Source organism: Heterodontus francisci, chromosome 27 (assembly GCF_036365525.1).
Source record: "Heterodontus francisci isolate sHetFra1 chromosome 27, sHetFra1.hap1, whole genome shotgun sequence".
In the NCBI taxonomy this organism is placed as follows: Eukaryota; Metazoa; Chordata; class Chondrichthyes; order Heterodontiformes; family Heterodontidae; genus Heterodontus; species Heterodontus francisci.
Window position 1 is genome coordinate 53414143 of NC_090397.1, and position 16817 is coordinate 53430959.

The 16817-nt window shown below is 45.8% G+C and overlaps 1 protein-coding gene across 15 annotated transcripts in view; it reads left to right on the plus strand.

Annotated features, from left to right (window-relative positions):
* Positions 1–16817, plus strand: part of shank3a (SH3 and multiple ankyrin repeat domains 3a) — a 1286992-nt gene that overhangs the window by 1078030 nt on the left and 192145 nt on the right. For all 15 annotated transcript variants that reach the window (XR_010977672.1, XR_010977671.1, XR_010977670.1 and 12 more), the window contains one exon: positions 1577–1657. Coding sequence is in view for 12 of the 15 variants with exons in the window: in XM_068059355.1 (XP_067915456.1) it covers positions 1577–1657 (81 nt within the window). In the remaining 3 variants the exon portion in view is untranslated. The remainder of the gene's footprint in view (positions 1–1576; positions 1658–16817) is intronic.

Consider the following 16817-nt stretch of genomic DNA (forward strand, 5'->3'; position numbering starts at 1 on the left):
ACCGCTCACAACTGTAATCTCACTGACTCAGTATAAATAAAGCACATGACATAATTCCAATATATTTCATTATATATACATGTATGTGTGAATATATGCATGTATGTATATATTTGTGTAAATATATATATGTCTTTATATATATGTCATACGTATGTGGACGTGTGCGAGTGTACGTGTGTATAAACCCACTATACTTACAGCACCTTGTTATCTCCATGATTGCTCAGTTCTGAATTTCCAGCACAGTAACAATGAGGTCTTTATTCGTTGTGAGCCGAGTTAATTTTTAACAAGGGTTGAACTTTGTGCTTAAGCTCTGCCTCATTTCAAAGCAATAAGATTGCACTTTACTAAAATGACATCACAGAGACTGAGGGGTGGAAGAAGGCAGGGGAAATAAAGAAGGGGAAAGAAAAGGAAGAGAGAACGAGGAGGTGGGAGAGAACACATGAGCACGAGGTGGAAAGGAGGAGCAGCCAGAGAGAAAGAGGAGGTTAGAAGGAAGAGGGGGCAAGGGTCAGAAGGCATACAAGGTGCTGTATGCTGCCCATGCAGTTGACAGCGTTAAACCTAACCTTTGAAGCTCTATCAGCCTGCCTACTTACCTCACAGAAGGAATGTTGATAAGCTGTTTGTGTTGAAGCGACAGTTGGGTGACTGTTCGGAAAGAAGCAGTTCACACACCATTTCAGAGCTGGAATCATTTTTCTGTATGCTGATGCCGTCGTTCTCAAACCCAGCTTTCAGGGATGTTCTGAGTGCCCCTCACAGGCAACAACCTGAGTTCTAACACAGGCCAGATCCACATCTCACACTCCTGCTGTTTTAATCTTTGCTGCTTTGTTCAAAGCTTATTTCTTTTTATTTATATATTTTAAAAAGAACTTATTTACATTTGGATATGGCATTACCCTGACTGGAGAACTTGCATGTACACTTCGTACTTGTCACAGGGTGTCTGAAGCACGACTGTACAGCGAGGGAAGGTGGGAGGAGGAGGAGGAGGAAGGGGTTGCCTGCTGGCCTTGTTTCCATGGTATTCCCTGTTGAACATTTGAATGCTGTATTGTTCGTATGCAAGCCAGAGCCTGGAAAAATCTCGGCACACCTGAAACTGTGACAGCGGACTGAATTCCTTCACGCTGCTGAGTTGGATGTTTTAAGGGGAGAAACATCAAAAGAAAAAAATTATTTTCGCGAAATCTGTCGGTGTGTGAGGTGAAGGGTGGCTTAAAAATAATTTTACTGCTCTCTAGCTCAGAGCCCAGACTGACACTGCCACATTCTGGGGATGAATTAGTACTCTTTAGGAATCATGCAGGCAGCACCCAGTGGAGAATTTATGTGGTGCGCTTTACATCCCAGAACCCGCTAGGCCGAGCTTCCTCCACGAGGGATAGTATGAAGAAGTTTGCTTCCACGCGCAGTTTGAACAAGATCCTCCAGCAGTGTGGTGATTCCTGTCATGATTACGACGAGATTCAGGCAGTGGAGAAAAAATGGCACCTGCACATCGGGGGTGCTAGGAAGGTCCTGGGCAGAAAGTCAAACCTCTCATCTCTTTTTATTTCAGCCCCACCACCCCCGAAGAGAGCGCCAAGTACCACACTGACTCTTCGTTCCAAATCCATGACTGCTGAACTCGAGGAGCTTGGTAAGATAACTTTCATTTATTAATACAATGTACTTTCTGATTTATAATTCAACCAACTGGCAGTTCACTGCATGCAGTACTGTACGCCCTTGTGTGTATCAGCTCCTGTACATGTACAGTACACGGGGGGGAGGGGGGGGGGGCGGGCGGGGCGGGGGGTAAAAAAGAACAATTCACTCCCATCTGGTACAGTGTGGCTCATGTGTGTCTAAGTGTCATGTCCTGCACATTTATTTGAAGTCAGGAGTTGAACATCACTGGCAAGGCTGGCATTTAATGCCTGGCTCTGGTTGCCCTGTGGAGGTGGTGGTCTTGGGCCTTCTGTATGTTTCTTGTGGTTATGGCACTGCCATGAATTGTATTGTGTGTTTTTACAACTGACTGGCTGTGAGTCAAAAAGCATTAGGTTTCAGCCAGTATGAGCTTGGAATCAGGTGAAGCCCAGTGGTAACAGTGAAACCCCCTTGTCTAGTGTACAAACTGGGTGAAAATGAATGATTACTCCTGTGTCATACTTTACCACTCACGGTGCCAAGGCATCAGTTTCTGTACTTATTCATAGAAGGTAAATGGGAACAATTCACTCCTTCCAACACCATGTGTGTCTCAATGTTGATTCTGATGCAAAAGAATATATGTCAAGCTATAGAAAAAAGTTGGCTAAACACCCTACGAATGTCCATCCTTTTAGTATACTAACTTTCCCATCAAAACCTTTCCAGTACCCTAACAGTTCCATCGAGCCATGTCCCTCCAATATCCCAAACAATCCAATTGAAGTCCCTCCCTCTAATCGGTAGCATGGAAAATGCTAGAATCTATTATTAGGGACGTAATAACAGGGCACTTAGAAAATCATAATCTGATTGGGCAGAGTTAACAAGGTCTTTGAAAGGGAAATTGTGTTTGACAAATCTGTTAGAATTCTTAGAGAATGCAACTAGCAGGGTGGATAAGGGGGAACCAGTGGATGTATTATATTTGGATTTTCAAAAAGCATTCAATAAGGTACCACACAAGAGATTATTGCACAAAATTAGGACTCATGGAATTGAGGGTAATAAATTAGCATGGATAGTGGATTGATTCAAGTACAGAAAACAGACAGTAGGAATAAACAAGTGATTTACAGGTTGGCAGGCTGTTACAAGTGGGATGCTGCAGGGATCAGTGCTGGGGCCTCAGCTCTTTACAATATACATTAATGACTTAGATGAGGAAACTGCTTGTACTGTATCCAAATTTGCTGATGATAAAAAGCTAGTTGGGAAAGTAAACCGTGAGGAGGACACAAGGAGGCTACAAAAGGATTTAGACAGGTTAAGTGTTTAAGAAAGCACGTGGCAGATGGAATATATAATGTGGAGAAATGTGAAGTTATCCACTTTGGTAGGAAAAGTAGAAAAGCAGAATAATTTTAAATAGTGAGAAACTGGGGAAATGTTGGTATTCAGACGGACCTGGATATACTTGTACATGAATCACAGAAAGTTAACATGCAGGTACAGCAAGCAATTCAGAAAGCAAACAGTATGTTAGCCTTTATTACAAAGGGATTAGAGTAGAAGAGTAAAGGGCCACTGTTGTTAGTGCTTCAAAAAATTGGAACTCAAAGAATGGCGGCTGGAAAGCTTCCAGCCATTTCCGGCACGGCCTGCGTACATGCCCTGACTGACGGCATTGCCATGCATGAGCTGGAACATGCAAAGAGTGGATTGTGGCATCAAACAGCCTCTAACGCTGATTTGCATATGAACTGCCATTTCGGACTGCATCGGTCCAGTTAATTGCTCCCAGCTGAACATGCATTCAGCTGCTCGAGGGATACCTCCCCCACCCCCCGCCAAAGAACAAAGAGCAAAGAACAAAGAACAGTACAGCACAGGAACAGGCCATTCGGCCCTCCAAGCCTGCGCCAATCTTGATGCCTGCCGAAACTAAAACCTTCTGCACTTCCGGGGACCGTATCCCTCTATTCCCATCCTATTCATGTATTTGTCAAGATGCCTGTTAAACGTCTCTATGGTACCTGCTTCCACTACCTCCCCCGGCAGCAAGTTCCAGGCACTCACCACCCTCTGTGTAAAGAACTTGCCTCGCACATTCCCTCTAAACTTTGCCCCTCGCACCTTAAATTTATGTCCCCTAGTAAGTGACTCTTGCACCCTGGGAAAAAGTTTCTGAATGTCCACTCTGTCCATGCCACTCATAACTTTGTAAACCTCCATCATGTCGCCCCTCCACCTCAGTTGTTCCAGTGAAAGCAATCCGAGTTTATCCAACCTCTCCTCATAGTTAATACCCTCCAGACCAGGCAGCATCCTGGTAAACCTCTTCTGTACCCTCTTCAAAGCCTCCACATCCTTCTGGTAGTGTGGCGACCAGAATTGCACGCAATATTCTAAGTGTGGCCTAATTAAGGTTCTGTACAGCTGCAGCATGACTTGCCAATTTTTATACTCTATGCCCCGACCGATGAAGGCATGCATGCTGTATGCCTTCTTGACTACCTTATCCACCTGCGTTGCCACTTTCAGTGACCTGTGGACCTGTACGCCCAGATCTCTCTGCCTGTCAATACTCCTAAGGGTTCTGCCATTTACTGTATACTTCCCACCTGTATTAGATCTTCCAAAATGCATTACCTCACATTTGTCTGGATTAAACTCCATCTGCCATTTCTCCGCCCAAGTCTCCAACTGATCTATATCCTGCTGTATCTTCTGACAATCCTCATCACTATCCGCAACTCCACCAACCTTTGTGTCGTCCGCAAACTTACTAATCAGACCAGCTACATTTTCCTCCAAATCATTTATGTATACTACAAACAGCAAAGGTCCCAGCACTGATCCCTGCGGAACACCACTAGTCACATCCCTCCATTCAGAAAAGCACCCTTCCACTGCAACCCTCTGTCTTCTATGACCGAGCCAGTTCTGTATCCATCTTGCCAGCTCACCTCTGATCCTGTGTGACTTCACCTTTTGTATCAGTCTGCCATGAGGGACCTTGTCAAAGGCTTTACTGAAGTCCATGTAGACAACATCCACTGCCCTTCCTTCATCAATCACCTTCGCCACTTCCTCAAAAAGCTCAATCAAGTTAGTGAGACGCGACCTCCCCTTCACAAAACCATGCTGCCTCTCACTAATAAGTTCATTTGTTTCCAAATGGAAGTAAATCCTGTCCCGAAGAATCCTCTCTAATAATTTCCCTACCACTGACGTAAGGCTCACCGGCCTATAATTTCCTGGATTATCCTTGCTACCCTTCTTAAACAAAGGAACAACATTGGCTATTCTCCAGTCCTCTGGGACCTCACCTGTAGCAAATGAGGATACAAAAATTTCTGTCAAGGTCCCAGCAATTTCCTTCCTTGCCTTCCTCAGTATTCTGGGGTAGATCCCATCAGGCCCTGGGGATTTATCTACCTTAATGCTTTGCAAGATGCCCAACACCTCCTCCTTTTTGATAACAACATGACCCAGACTATCTACACTCCCTTCCCTAGACTCATCATCCACCAAGTCCTTCTCTTTGGTGAATACTGATGCAAAGTACTCATTTCGTACCTCGCCCATTCCCTCTGGCTCCACGCATAGATTCCCTCCTCTGTCCTTGACTGGGCCAACCCTTTCCCTGACTACCCTCTTGCTCTTTATATATGTATAAAAAGCCTTGGGATTCTCCTTAATCCTGTTTGCCAATGACTTTTCATGACCCCTTTAAGCCCTCCTGACTCCTTGCTTAAGTTCCTTCCTACTTTCTTTATATTCCTCAAGGGCTTCGTCTGTTCCCAGCCTTCTAGTCTTTACGAATGCTTCCTTTTTCTTTTTGAATAGGCTCACAATATCCCTCGTTATCCAAGGTTCCCGAAACTTGCCAGACGTATCCTTCATCCTCACAGGAACATGCCGGTCCTGGATTCTAATCAACTGACATTTGAAAGACTCCCACCTGTCAGATGCTGATTTACCCTCAAACAGCCGCCCCCAATCTAAATTCTTCAGTTCCTGCCTAATATTGTTATAATAAGCCTTCCCCCAATATAGCACGTTCACTCAAGGACTACTCTTATCCTTATCCACAAGTACCTTATAACTTACGGAATTATGGTCACTGATCCCGAAATGCTCCCCTCCTGAGTCTTCGACCACCTGGCCGGGCTAATTCCCCAATACCAGGTCCAGTACGGCCCCTTCCCTAGTTGGACTATCTACATATTGTTTCAAGAAGCCCTCCTGGATGCTCCTTACAAATTCTGCCGCATCCAAGCCCCTAGCACTAAGTGAGTCCCAGTCAATATAGGGGAAGTTAAAATCACCCAGCACTACAACTTTGTTGCTTTTCCAACTTTCCAAAACCTGTCTACATATCTGCTCCTCTACCTCCCACTGGCTGTTGGGAGGCCTGTAGTAAACCCCCAACATCGTGACTGCACCCTTCCTATTCCTGAGCTCTACCTATATTGCCTCGCTGCATGACCCCTCCGAGGTGTCCTCCCGCAGTACAGCTGTGATATTCTCCTTAACCAGTAATGCAACTCCCCCATCCCTTTTACATCCCCTTCTATCCCGTCTGAAGCTTCTAAATCCTGGAACATTTAGCTGTCAATAGTGTCCTTCCGTCAACCAAGTCTCTGTAATAGCAACAACATCATCGTTCCAAGTACTAATCCAAGCTCTAGGTTCATCTGTCTTACCTGTTATACTTCTCGCATTGAAACAAATGCACTTCAGACCACCAGTCCCGCTGTGCTCAGCAACATCTCCCTGCCTGCTCTTCCTCTTAGTCTTACTGGCCTTATTTACTAGTTCCCCCTCAGTTATTTCACCTGCTGACCTACTGCTCTGGTTCCTACCCCCCTGCCACACTAGTTTAAACCCTGCCGAGTGACGCTAGCAAACCTCGCAGCCAGGATATTTGTGCCCCTCCAGCTTAGATGCAACCCGTCCTTCTTGTACAGGTCCCACCTGTCCCGGAAGAGATCCCAATGATCCAGATGGCTGAAACCCTCCCTCCTACACCAGCTGTTCAGCCACATGTTTAGCTGCACTATCTTCCTATTTCTAGCCTCACTGGCACGTGGCACAGGGAGTAATCCCGAGAATACACCCTGGAGGTCCTGTCTTTTAACTTTCTACCTAACTCCCTGAACTCCCCCTGCAGGACCTCGTCACTCTTTCTGCCTATGTCGTTCGTACCAATGTGTACCACAACCTCTGGCTGTTCATCAACTTTCCGCTGACCAGAGAGAAGCAGAAGGAAGGAGTACAAGGATTTGCCAGGCTGGTGCAGTTGGTGGAATTACTGTATTCTGTGTTATTGGAGAAGTTTTGCTAACTTTTTGAATTTTCAAGAAAGTGGTGCTGGATCTTGATAAGGAGGTCAGAGGAGTTGGTTGGCCTGTCAAGAGAAAGTATGCTTCAGTACTGGGGCTGTGGTTGCAGTCCTTTTTGGGTTGCAGCATGATTTAAAGCACCAGAGAGGAGAAGCGTGTGCAGAGGGAGGAGGAAGAGGGATCCCGGTAGAGGGCCCAACCTAGAAGATCTTTAGGGAGCACTTCTCCTACCTTCATCTCAGCCAGGAGCAGTGTCTAAGGTGCCTGCACTTCACCAGGGAGGTGGTCAGTGAACTGCCACTGCCGACAACACAATTTGCAACCTCACAGCAGAGCGAGGACAGTGCTGCCAGTGGCCATGAAGGTCATCATCACCCTATATCTCTTTGTCAGAGGATCCTTCCAGGTGGGAGCAGGTGTCATTAGCAATTTCTCGCAATTCACTACTGGTCACTGCATCAGGAAAGTGACAAAGGCCCTGTGTAGAAAGTGAGGGGACTTCATCAACTTCCCGCTGACCAGAGAGAAGCAGAAGGAAGAAGTACAAGGATTTGCCAGGCTGGTGCATATGGACCCCATGTGTCATTCAGGCGATGTTCCATAACAAGCAGGGTTACCACTCTATTAATGTCCAATTGGTGTGCAGCTGGGCCCAGAAGATCCTCTTGGTGAATGCCTGCTCTCCTGGCAGCAGCCACAACAAATTCATCCTTTGCCAGTCAGGCATACCCACCATCTTTGGTCCACCACAATGAATCAGAGGCTGGCAACTGGGTGAGAAGGGATACCCACTCTATACCTGGCTAATGACTCCCATTGCCACCAGACCCAAGAGGATAGTGTACCCACAATGCAGCCACCAGAAGTGTCATGGAGCAAACTATCAGGTCTGTTGAGTCCTCTATAACCTTGCTATCATGAGGTCAGAGCCCTTGCCACCAGGCATTGAGAGGCCACCTAAGGAAGATAAGGAAGAGGAGTAGGAGGAAGAGGAAAAAGGGAGGAGGCACTTTGCTGTCCATGGAGGCTGTCCATAACTGGATACTCACACTCTGGCTCCCCTGAGATGCCATCCCTGCATGACAGTTGGTACAATATGCAGCCCCCTTCAATCCATGTGCTGTGTATCATCACTGCGTCCTCTTGGGCAAAATCCTGAAATAAAAGCCCCAACAAAAATCCATTCCGTGACGCCTTTATCCAACAACACTTCCAAAAACACACACAAAACTGAAATATTCACCCTAGTGCATTCCCTTTGTGCCTGTCTTGTGGTGCCTTTGCCTGGCCTAGTGCTCCTATGTTGTGCTACCCCAGTGGCTGCAGCAAGTCTCATGGATGGCTGCTGATTTACAATGGGGAAGACTGTTGGTGGCCTTGTAGGACATCCTCGAGCAGCTATGTGCCTTGTGGACCCATCTTTGGACTGCACCATCTTGGCATGAGTGGCAGCAGTCTGGTCTGGCTGGCTGAGAAACAACAGCAAGGGGACTCGTGGAGTTGCAGTGGTGGGAGCATGAATGAGAGGACAGCAAGTTCATGCTCCATGGAATCACTGCCACTGAGCATGCATTCAGCTGCCTCAGCAATTCTACTGATCTGTTGGAGGACCAATTGCTGGACTGCTGTGAAAACCTGCATGGCCCTTTGAGCATTCTTCTTCTTCTCTTCTTCTTCTTCTTAGGCAGTCCCTCGGGACCGAGGATGACTTTCTTCCACTGCAGGGTTGTGGGTCTTTAGATGTCTGAATAGTCCAATCCTGATACTCCAGGTCCCGAAGATTCATTTTGAGGGGGTTTAAGATGCCTGTGCATGGGTTCTTTTAACGTGGGGTGGCCATTGCACACCGTCTACCACACAGTCCGAACAGAGCACGGTCTTTGTCCAATGGCAGGGATGGCCAAGACGATTGGAGACTAGGCTCCGCCACACGGACAGGGACTAATACATACACATGGCTAGCATGTCCAGCTGACGAGCCTGGGAGCAGGCTGTGTGAATCTGCGTCAGGGTGTTCTTGATGGCAGCAGTCTGAGCCTGCATGGCACCAAACTGGGCTTGCATGGCTCTCATGACCTCAGTCTCAGCTTCCACTGCGCTTCCACTGCAGCACTGAGATGTTGGGTGGCTTCTGCCAGTGCTGCAGTGGAAGCTGAGATATCAGCCAGCAGATGCTGCATCAAGGGTAGATCCACATGCTGTCTTGGAGTTGGTCACCATTTCACAGGCTAGATGCTGGGAGGATGTATCCCCTGGCTGTGGTGTCTAGAACTAGGGGTCACATTCTCAGAATAAAGGGTCATCTGTTTAGGAAAGAGATTAAGAGAAATTTCTTCACTCAAATGGTTGTGAATCTATGGAATTCTCTATCCCAGAAAGTTGTGGATGCTCAGTCATTGAGTATATTCAAAACAAATCAATAGATTTTTGGTTACTAAGGCAATCAAGGGATATGGAGATCGTGCAGGAAGTTGGATGAGGTCGATGATCAGCCTTGATCTTAATGAATGGCGGAGCAGGCTCGTAGCGCTGTATGGCCTACTCTTGCTCCTGTTTCTGATGTTCTTACATTCTTCATACACTAACATTCCCATCAAAGCCCTTCCTTCTAATACCCTAACACTCCCATCGAAGCCCTGTCCCTCTGGTACCCATTGTGGTATTTTGAGTAACCTTGGTGTTTATGTCTCTATTCTCCCACCTGGCAGATTTTTCAAACATCTTTCAATGTTTGAGTGAAGAAGTTCTTCCTTGCATCGCTAATTTCCATTTCCTTCCTCCTGTCCCACTGGCTTACTGTACAGTGTGAGCTTCTTTAATTTTTGTCTATCCCCTCTAAATGGGCTGAGTCTCATTCCTGGCTCTGCACCTACAATCCCTGTAGTTGTTTTTCATGGTGTTCACTGGTGAGTAACTTAATTTAACATCTTGCATTATACTGCCTTGGCTACAGACCTAGCTAGACCACATTCTGCACTATTGGGTCTTGTTCTTGACTGCCAAAATTGCTCAGTATTCCAGGATCATCCTAGAATGCAAAGACAACCCCGGCTTTTTTTTTCTACTGCAAACTGTCTTCCTAAACCCTTCCCCCTACTCCTCCAGCCTCACCTCCAAACAACAAGTGCGAGGACATAGACATCTTTGTCACTAAGATTGAAATCATTCAATTAGCTGCCTCTGCTGCTTTCATCCCTTCCCATAGACCACAAGTCCTCAAAGGTACTACCTGTCCTAGACCTGAAATCATATTTTTCTCAATTTTCTTTCCTATCCCCCCTCATACCCTCTCTGAGCTCTTCTTGTCCATGAGACCCACACATGCTCCCTGCTATTCCCACTAAAACTGCAGATCACCCAACTTCCTTTCCTGGCTGACATGTTAGCTCATATTTTTAATGATTCTCTCTCCTCAGGTACTCACCTCTCTCCTTCAAGTATACCATCATCACCCCTCTCCTAAAAATAAAATCCCCTTGACCCTTTCATCTTTGCAAACTACAGCCCCATCTCTGACCTTCCTTTCCTCTCCAACCTTCCTTTCCTCGCCAAAGTCCTTGAACGTGTTGTCACCTCCCAAATCCATTTCCATCTTTCCCTGAACTCCATGTTAGTATCCCTCCAATCATGTTTCTACCCCTGTCACAGTACCAAAACGGCTCTTATCAAAGTCACAAATGACATCCTGTGACTGTAACAAATATCCGTCCTCATCCTTCTCGACTTGTCTGCAGCTTTTGGCATGGTTGATCACACCATCCTCCTCCAATACCTTTCCATTTCATCCAGCTACATGCGACTGCACTCGCCTGGTTCCATTCATCTATCCAGCTGCAGCCCGAGAATCACCTGCAACAGCTTCCCTTTCTGCTCCCACACCATTACCTCTGCTGTCCCCCAAGAATCTATCCTCGGGCCCCTCCTATTTCTCATCTAAATGCTGCTGCTCAATGACATCATCTGAAAACACAGCATCAGTTTCCACATGTACGCTGATGACACCCGGCTCTACCTCAACCACCTCTCACGAGCTCCACTTTCTCCAGATTGTCAGACTGCTCGTCAAACATGCAGTACCAAATGAGCAGAAATGTCCTCCAAATAAATATTGGGAAGGCCAAAGCATTTGTCTTTAATCCTAGCCACCAACTCCATCCCTCTCCCTGGTGACTGCCTGAGGTTGAACCAGACCATTCACAACCTTGGTGCCATATTTGATTCCGAGATGAGTTTCTGATCTCATATCCGTGCCATCACTAAGACTGCCTCAGCTCATCTGCTGCTGAAACTCTCACTCGTGCATTTGTTAGCTCTAGACTTGACTATTCCAATGCACTCCTGGCTATCTTCCAACATTCTACCCTCCATAAACTTGAGCTCATCCAAAACTCTGCTGTCAGTGTCTTAATTCACACAAAATCCCATTCATCCACCACCCCTGTGCTTGCTGACCTACATTGGTTCCCAGTTAAGCAACACCTCGATTTTAAAATTCTTATCCTTGTTTTTACATCCCTCCATAGTGTCATCCCTCCCTATTTCTGTAGCCTCCTTCATCCATACAACTCTCCAAGATGTCTGTGCTCCTCCAATTCTGGCCTCTTGAGTATTCACAATTTTAATCACTCCACTATTGAGGCCTTCAGTTGCCAAGGCTGTAAGCTCTGGAATTCCCTCTTTAAACCTCACTGCATCTTTTCCTTTTCTTCCTCCTGTAAGAAGCTTCTTAAAACCTACCTATTTGACCAAGCTTTTGGCCTTAATATCTCCTGACATGGCTTGGTGTCGTTAGTTTTGATAACGCTCTTATGATGGGCCTTTACTATGTTAAAGGCACAATATAAATATAAGTTGTTGACATTGTTGTGTCTTCTCACCTGAGGATTTAATATTCATCATAATTTGGGTCCTGAAGCTCCAGAGCCAGAAAGGTTTTGCATTCAACAAATGCCTCTCTTCTAATTATTTTTATGGACTATACAGAGTTCCCTAAACCTTCATATTGTAGCTTAGGACCATTTGAAATCCAATCATTATCATTTTTTATTGTATTTCTAAGGACCAGCACAAAAGAGGCTTTGAAGTAGACCACTTCCCCTTTCCATTGGTGTGAGAATGGAGGCTTGGAGAGCGAGGGAGAGAAGGGGAATGAGGAACAGGGGAGAAAAGGGGTCACTTGGACAGAAGATTGGAGTTCAAGTCAGGCGGCAAAAGGAGGAGAACATGGTGGGAGTGGGGCCAGTATTTCCTACAATGCCAGGAACAGTAGCAGCAATATGGTGAGTAGGAGCAGCCAGGAAAGGGGTGAGTGAAACCCAGGGACCTTACTGTGGGTAAACCATGAAATATTATTTCCAAAGGTGGACAAATGTGGAACTAGGAAATGGAAACCAAGGATTCTTACTGGAAGAAACAAAGGAAAGGGAGGAGAATGGTTCTTGAATTGAGGGCTATTAGATTGTGAGATCCTGCACCACATGTTTCTATAGAGATAGAGAATAAAGCTTAATTTAAAAGGGAAAGGGGAAAATATTTCAATAGGAGGAATATAAAAGGATCTGGGGGAATGGGAGTTCAAGGGAGAGCACCAGCACCAGAGGCCAAAAAGCCTCCTCCTGCACTGTAATTCTTATAGTTGTATGAAAACTTAGACAACCTTCTTCACTGTCCACTATACCACCAATTGTGGTGTTATCTGCAAACTTACTAATCATGCCCCTTACATTCACATTCAAGTCATTAATATATATGACAAACAACAGAGGGCCCGATCCCTGCGGTACACCTCTGGTCACCGGCCTCCAATCTGAAAAACAACCCTCCACTACCACCCTCTGCCTCCTATCACCAAGCCAATTTTGACTCCAATTTGCTAGCTCACCCTGGATCCCATGTGTTCGAACCTTCTGGACCAGCCTACCATGCAGGTCCTTGTCAAATGCCTTGCTAAAGTCCATGTAGACAACGTCCATCGCCCTGCCCTCGTCAATCCTCTTGGTCACCTCCTCGAAAAACTCAATCAAATTCGTGAGACATGATTTCCCACGCACAAAGCCATGCTGACTATCCCTAATCAGACTATGCCTTTCCAGATGCATATAAATCCTGTCTCTCAGAATCCCTTCCAATAACTTTCCCACCACTGATGTAAGGCTCACCAGCCTGTAGTTCCCTGGCTTATCCCTGCTGCCCTTCTTAAATAAAGGCACAACATTAGCTATCCTCCAGTCTTCCGGTACCTCACTCGTGGCTAACGATGATACAAAAATCTCTGCCAGGGCCCCAGCAAACTCCTCCCTTGCTTCCCATAGCATCCTAGGATACACCTGGTCAGGCCCTGGGGATTTATACACCTTAATGTGCTTCAAAACCTCCAACACCTCCTCCTTTGTAATGTTGATATGCTCCAGGATATCGGTGTTCCCTCCCTTGAACTCAGTAGCTTCCATGACCTTCTCCACGGTAAATACGGATGAGAAATATTCATTTAAGACCTCGCCCATTTCCCGTGGCTCCACATATAGATTGCCACACTGATCCTTAAAGGGATCTACTCTCTCCCTAGCTACCCTTTTACTCTCAACATACTTAAAGAATCTTTTAGGATTCTCCTTTATCTTATCTGCCAGGGAAATCTCATGGCCCCTTTTCACAGAATCACAGAATAGTACAGTGCAGAAGAGGCCCTTTGACCCATCGAGTCTGCACCGATGCATTAAAGACACCTGACCCGTCTACCTAATCCCATTTTCCAGCACTTGGCCCATAGCCTTGAATGTTATGACGAGCAAAGTGCTCATCCAGGTACTTTTTAAAGGATGTGAGGCAACCCGCCTCTACCACCTTCCCGGGCAGTGCATTCCAGACCGTCACCACCCTCTGGGTAAAAAAGTTCTTCCTCAAATCGCCCTTAAACCTCCTGCCCCTCACCTTAAACTTGTGTCCCCTCGTAACTGACCCTTCAACTACGGGGAACAGCTGCTCCCTATCCACCCTGTCCATGCCCCTCATAATCTTGTACACCCTCAACCAGGTCACCCCTCAGTCTTTTCTGCTCCAGCGAAAACAACCCAAGCCTATCCAACTTCTCTTCATAGCTTAAATGTTCCATCCCAGGCACCATCCTGGTGAATCCCCTCTGCACCCCCTCCAGTGCAATCGCATCCTTCCTATAATGTGGCGACCAGAATTGCACACAGTACTCCAGCTGTGGCCTTACCAAAGTTCTATACAACTCCAACATGACCTCCCTGCTTTCATAAGAACTAGGAGCAGGAGTAGGCCGTCCGGCCCCTCGAGCCTGCTCCGCCATTCAATAAGATCATGGCTGATCTTTTCGTGGACTCAATTCCTTTATTGTTCAAAAAGATATCTACCTTAGCTTTAAAAACGTTTACTGAAGAAGCGTCAACTACTTCACTGGGCAAGGAATTCCATAGATTAACAACCCTCTGGGTGAAGAAGTTCCTTCTTAATTCAGTCCTAAATCTGCTCCCTCTAATCTTGAGGCTATGCCCTCTTCTCCTAGCTTCACCTGCCAGTGGAAACATCCTCTCTACTTGTATCTTATCTATTCCCTTCATAATTTTATATGTTTCTATAAGATCCCCCCTCATTCTTCTGAATTCCAATGAATATAATCCCAATCTACTCAGTCTCTCCTCATAAGCCAACCCCCTCAACTCCGGAATCAACCTAGTGAACCTCTTCTGCACCCTCTCCAGTGCCAGTACATCCTTTCTCAAGTAAGGAGACCAAAACTGCACACAGTACTCCAGGTGCGGCCTCACCAGTACCTTATACAGCTGCAACATAACCTCTCTGCTTTTAAACTCAATCCCTTTAGCAATGAAGGACAAAATTCCATTTGCCTTCCTAATTACTTGCTGTACCTGCAGACCAACCTTCTGCGATTCATGCACAAGGACACCCAGGTCCCTCTGCATAGCAGCATGCTGCAACTTTTTACCATTCAAGTAATAATCCTTTTTACTGTTACTCCTACCGAAATGAATGACTTCACATTTATTAACATTGTATTCCATCTGCCAGACCTTTGCCCACTCACTCAATGTATCTATGTTCCTCTGCAAAGTTCCACAGTCATCTGCACACTTTGCTCTGCCACTCTTCTTAGTGTCATCTGCAAACTTTGACACCCTACACATGGTCCCCAACTCCAAATCATCTATATAAATTGTAAATAATTGCGGTCCCAACACCGATCCCTGAGGCACACCACTAGTGACTGATTGCCAACCAGAATAGCACTCATTTATCCCCACTCTCTGCTTCCTGTTAGTCAACCAATCCGCTATCCATGCTAATACTTTACCCCTAACGCCATGCATCCTTATCTTATGCAGCAGCCTCTTGTGCGGCACCTTGTCGAAGGCCTTTTGGAAATCTAGGTACACCACATCCACTGGGTCCCCATTGTCCACCTTGCTCGTAATGTCATCATAGAATTCTAAAAGATTTGTCAAGCATGACCTGCCCTTCATGAACCCATGCTGCGTCCGCCCAACAGGACAATTTCTATCGAGATGCCCTGCTATTTCTTCCTTGATAATAGACTCAAGCATCTTCCCCACTACAGAGGTTAAGCTAACGGGTCTATAATTCCCCATCTTTTGTCTACCTCCCTTTTTAAACAGTGGCGTCACATCTGTTGTTTTCCAATCTTCTGGGACTACCCCAGAGTCCAGCGAATTTTGGAAAATTACCGCCAGTGCACCTGCTATTTCTCCCGCCATCTCTTTTAGCACCCTGGGATGCATTCCATCAGGGCCAGGAGACTTATCAATCCTTAGCTCCATTAGCTTGCCCAACACTACCTCTTCCGTAATAATGATTGTTTCCAGGTCCTCACCTACATTTGTCTCTTTGTCAATTACTGGCATGTTATTAATGTCCTCCACTGTGAAGACCGATACAAAATACCTGTTCAATGCCTCGGCCATTTCATCATATCCCATAACTAAATTCCCCTTCTCATCCTCTAAAGGACCAACATTTACTTTAGCCACTCTTTTTCGTTTTATATATTTATAGAAACTTTTGCTATCCGTCTTTATATTCTGTGCTAGTTTTTTCTCATGTTCTATCTTACTTTTCTTTATAGCTCTTTTTGTGGCTTTCTGTTGACCTTTAAAGTTTTCCCAATCTTCTAGTTTCATGCTGTTTTTGGCCACTTTGTATGCCTTCTCTTTCAATTTGATAGCCTCCCTTATTTCCTTAGACACCCATGGCAGATTACCCCTTTTCTTCCAGTCCTTCCTTTTCACTGGAATATACTTTTGCTGAGCACTTTGAAAAATTGCTTTGAAAGTCCTCCACTGCTCGTCAACTGTCCCACCGTAAAATCTTTGTTTCCAGTCTACTTTAGCCAAGTCCTCCCTCATTCTATTGTAGTCCCCCTTGTTCAAGCGCAGGACCCTGGTATTGGATTTTATCTTCACACTCTCCATCTGTATTCTAAATTCAACCATACTGTGATCACTCCTTCCAAGAGGATCCCTAACTATGAGGTCATTAATTATTCCTGTCTCATTACACAGGACTAGATCTAGGATAGCTTGCTCCCTCGTCGGTTCCATTACATACTGTTCAAGAAAACTATCACGGATACACTCAACGAACTCCTCCTCAAGGCTACCCTGACTGAGCTGGTTCGACCAATCTACATAATCTAGATTAAAATCCCCCATGATAATTGCCGTACCATTTTTACAGGCATTAGTTATTTCTTTGTTTATTGCCCGCCCCAATGTGATGTTATTATTTGGTGGCCTATAGACTACGCCTATCAATGAC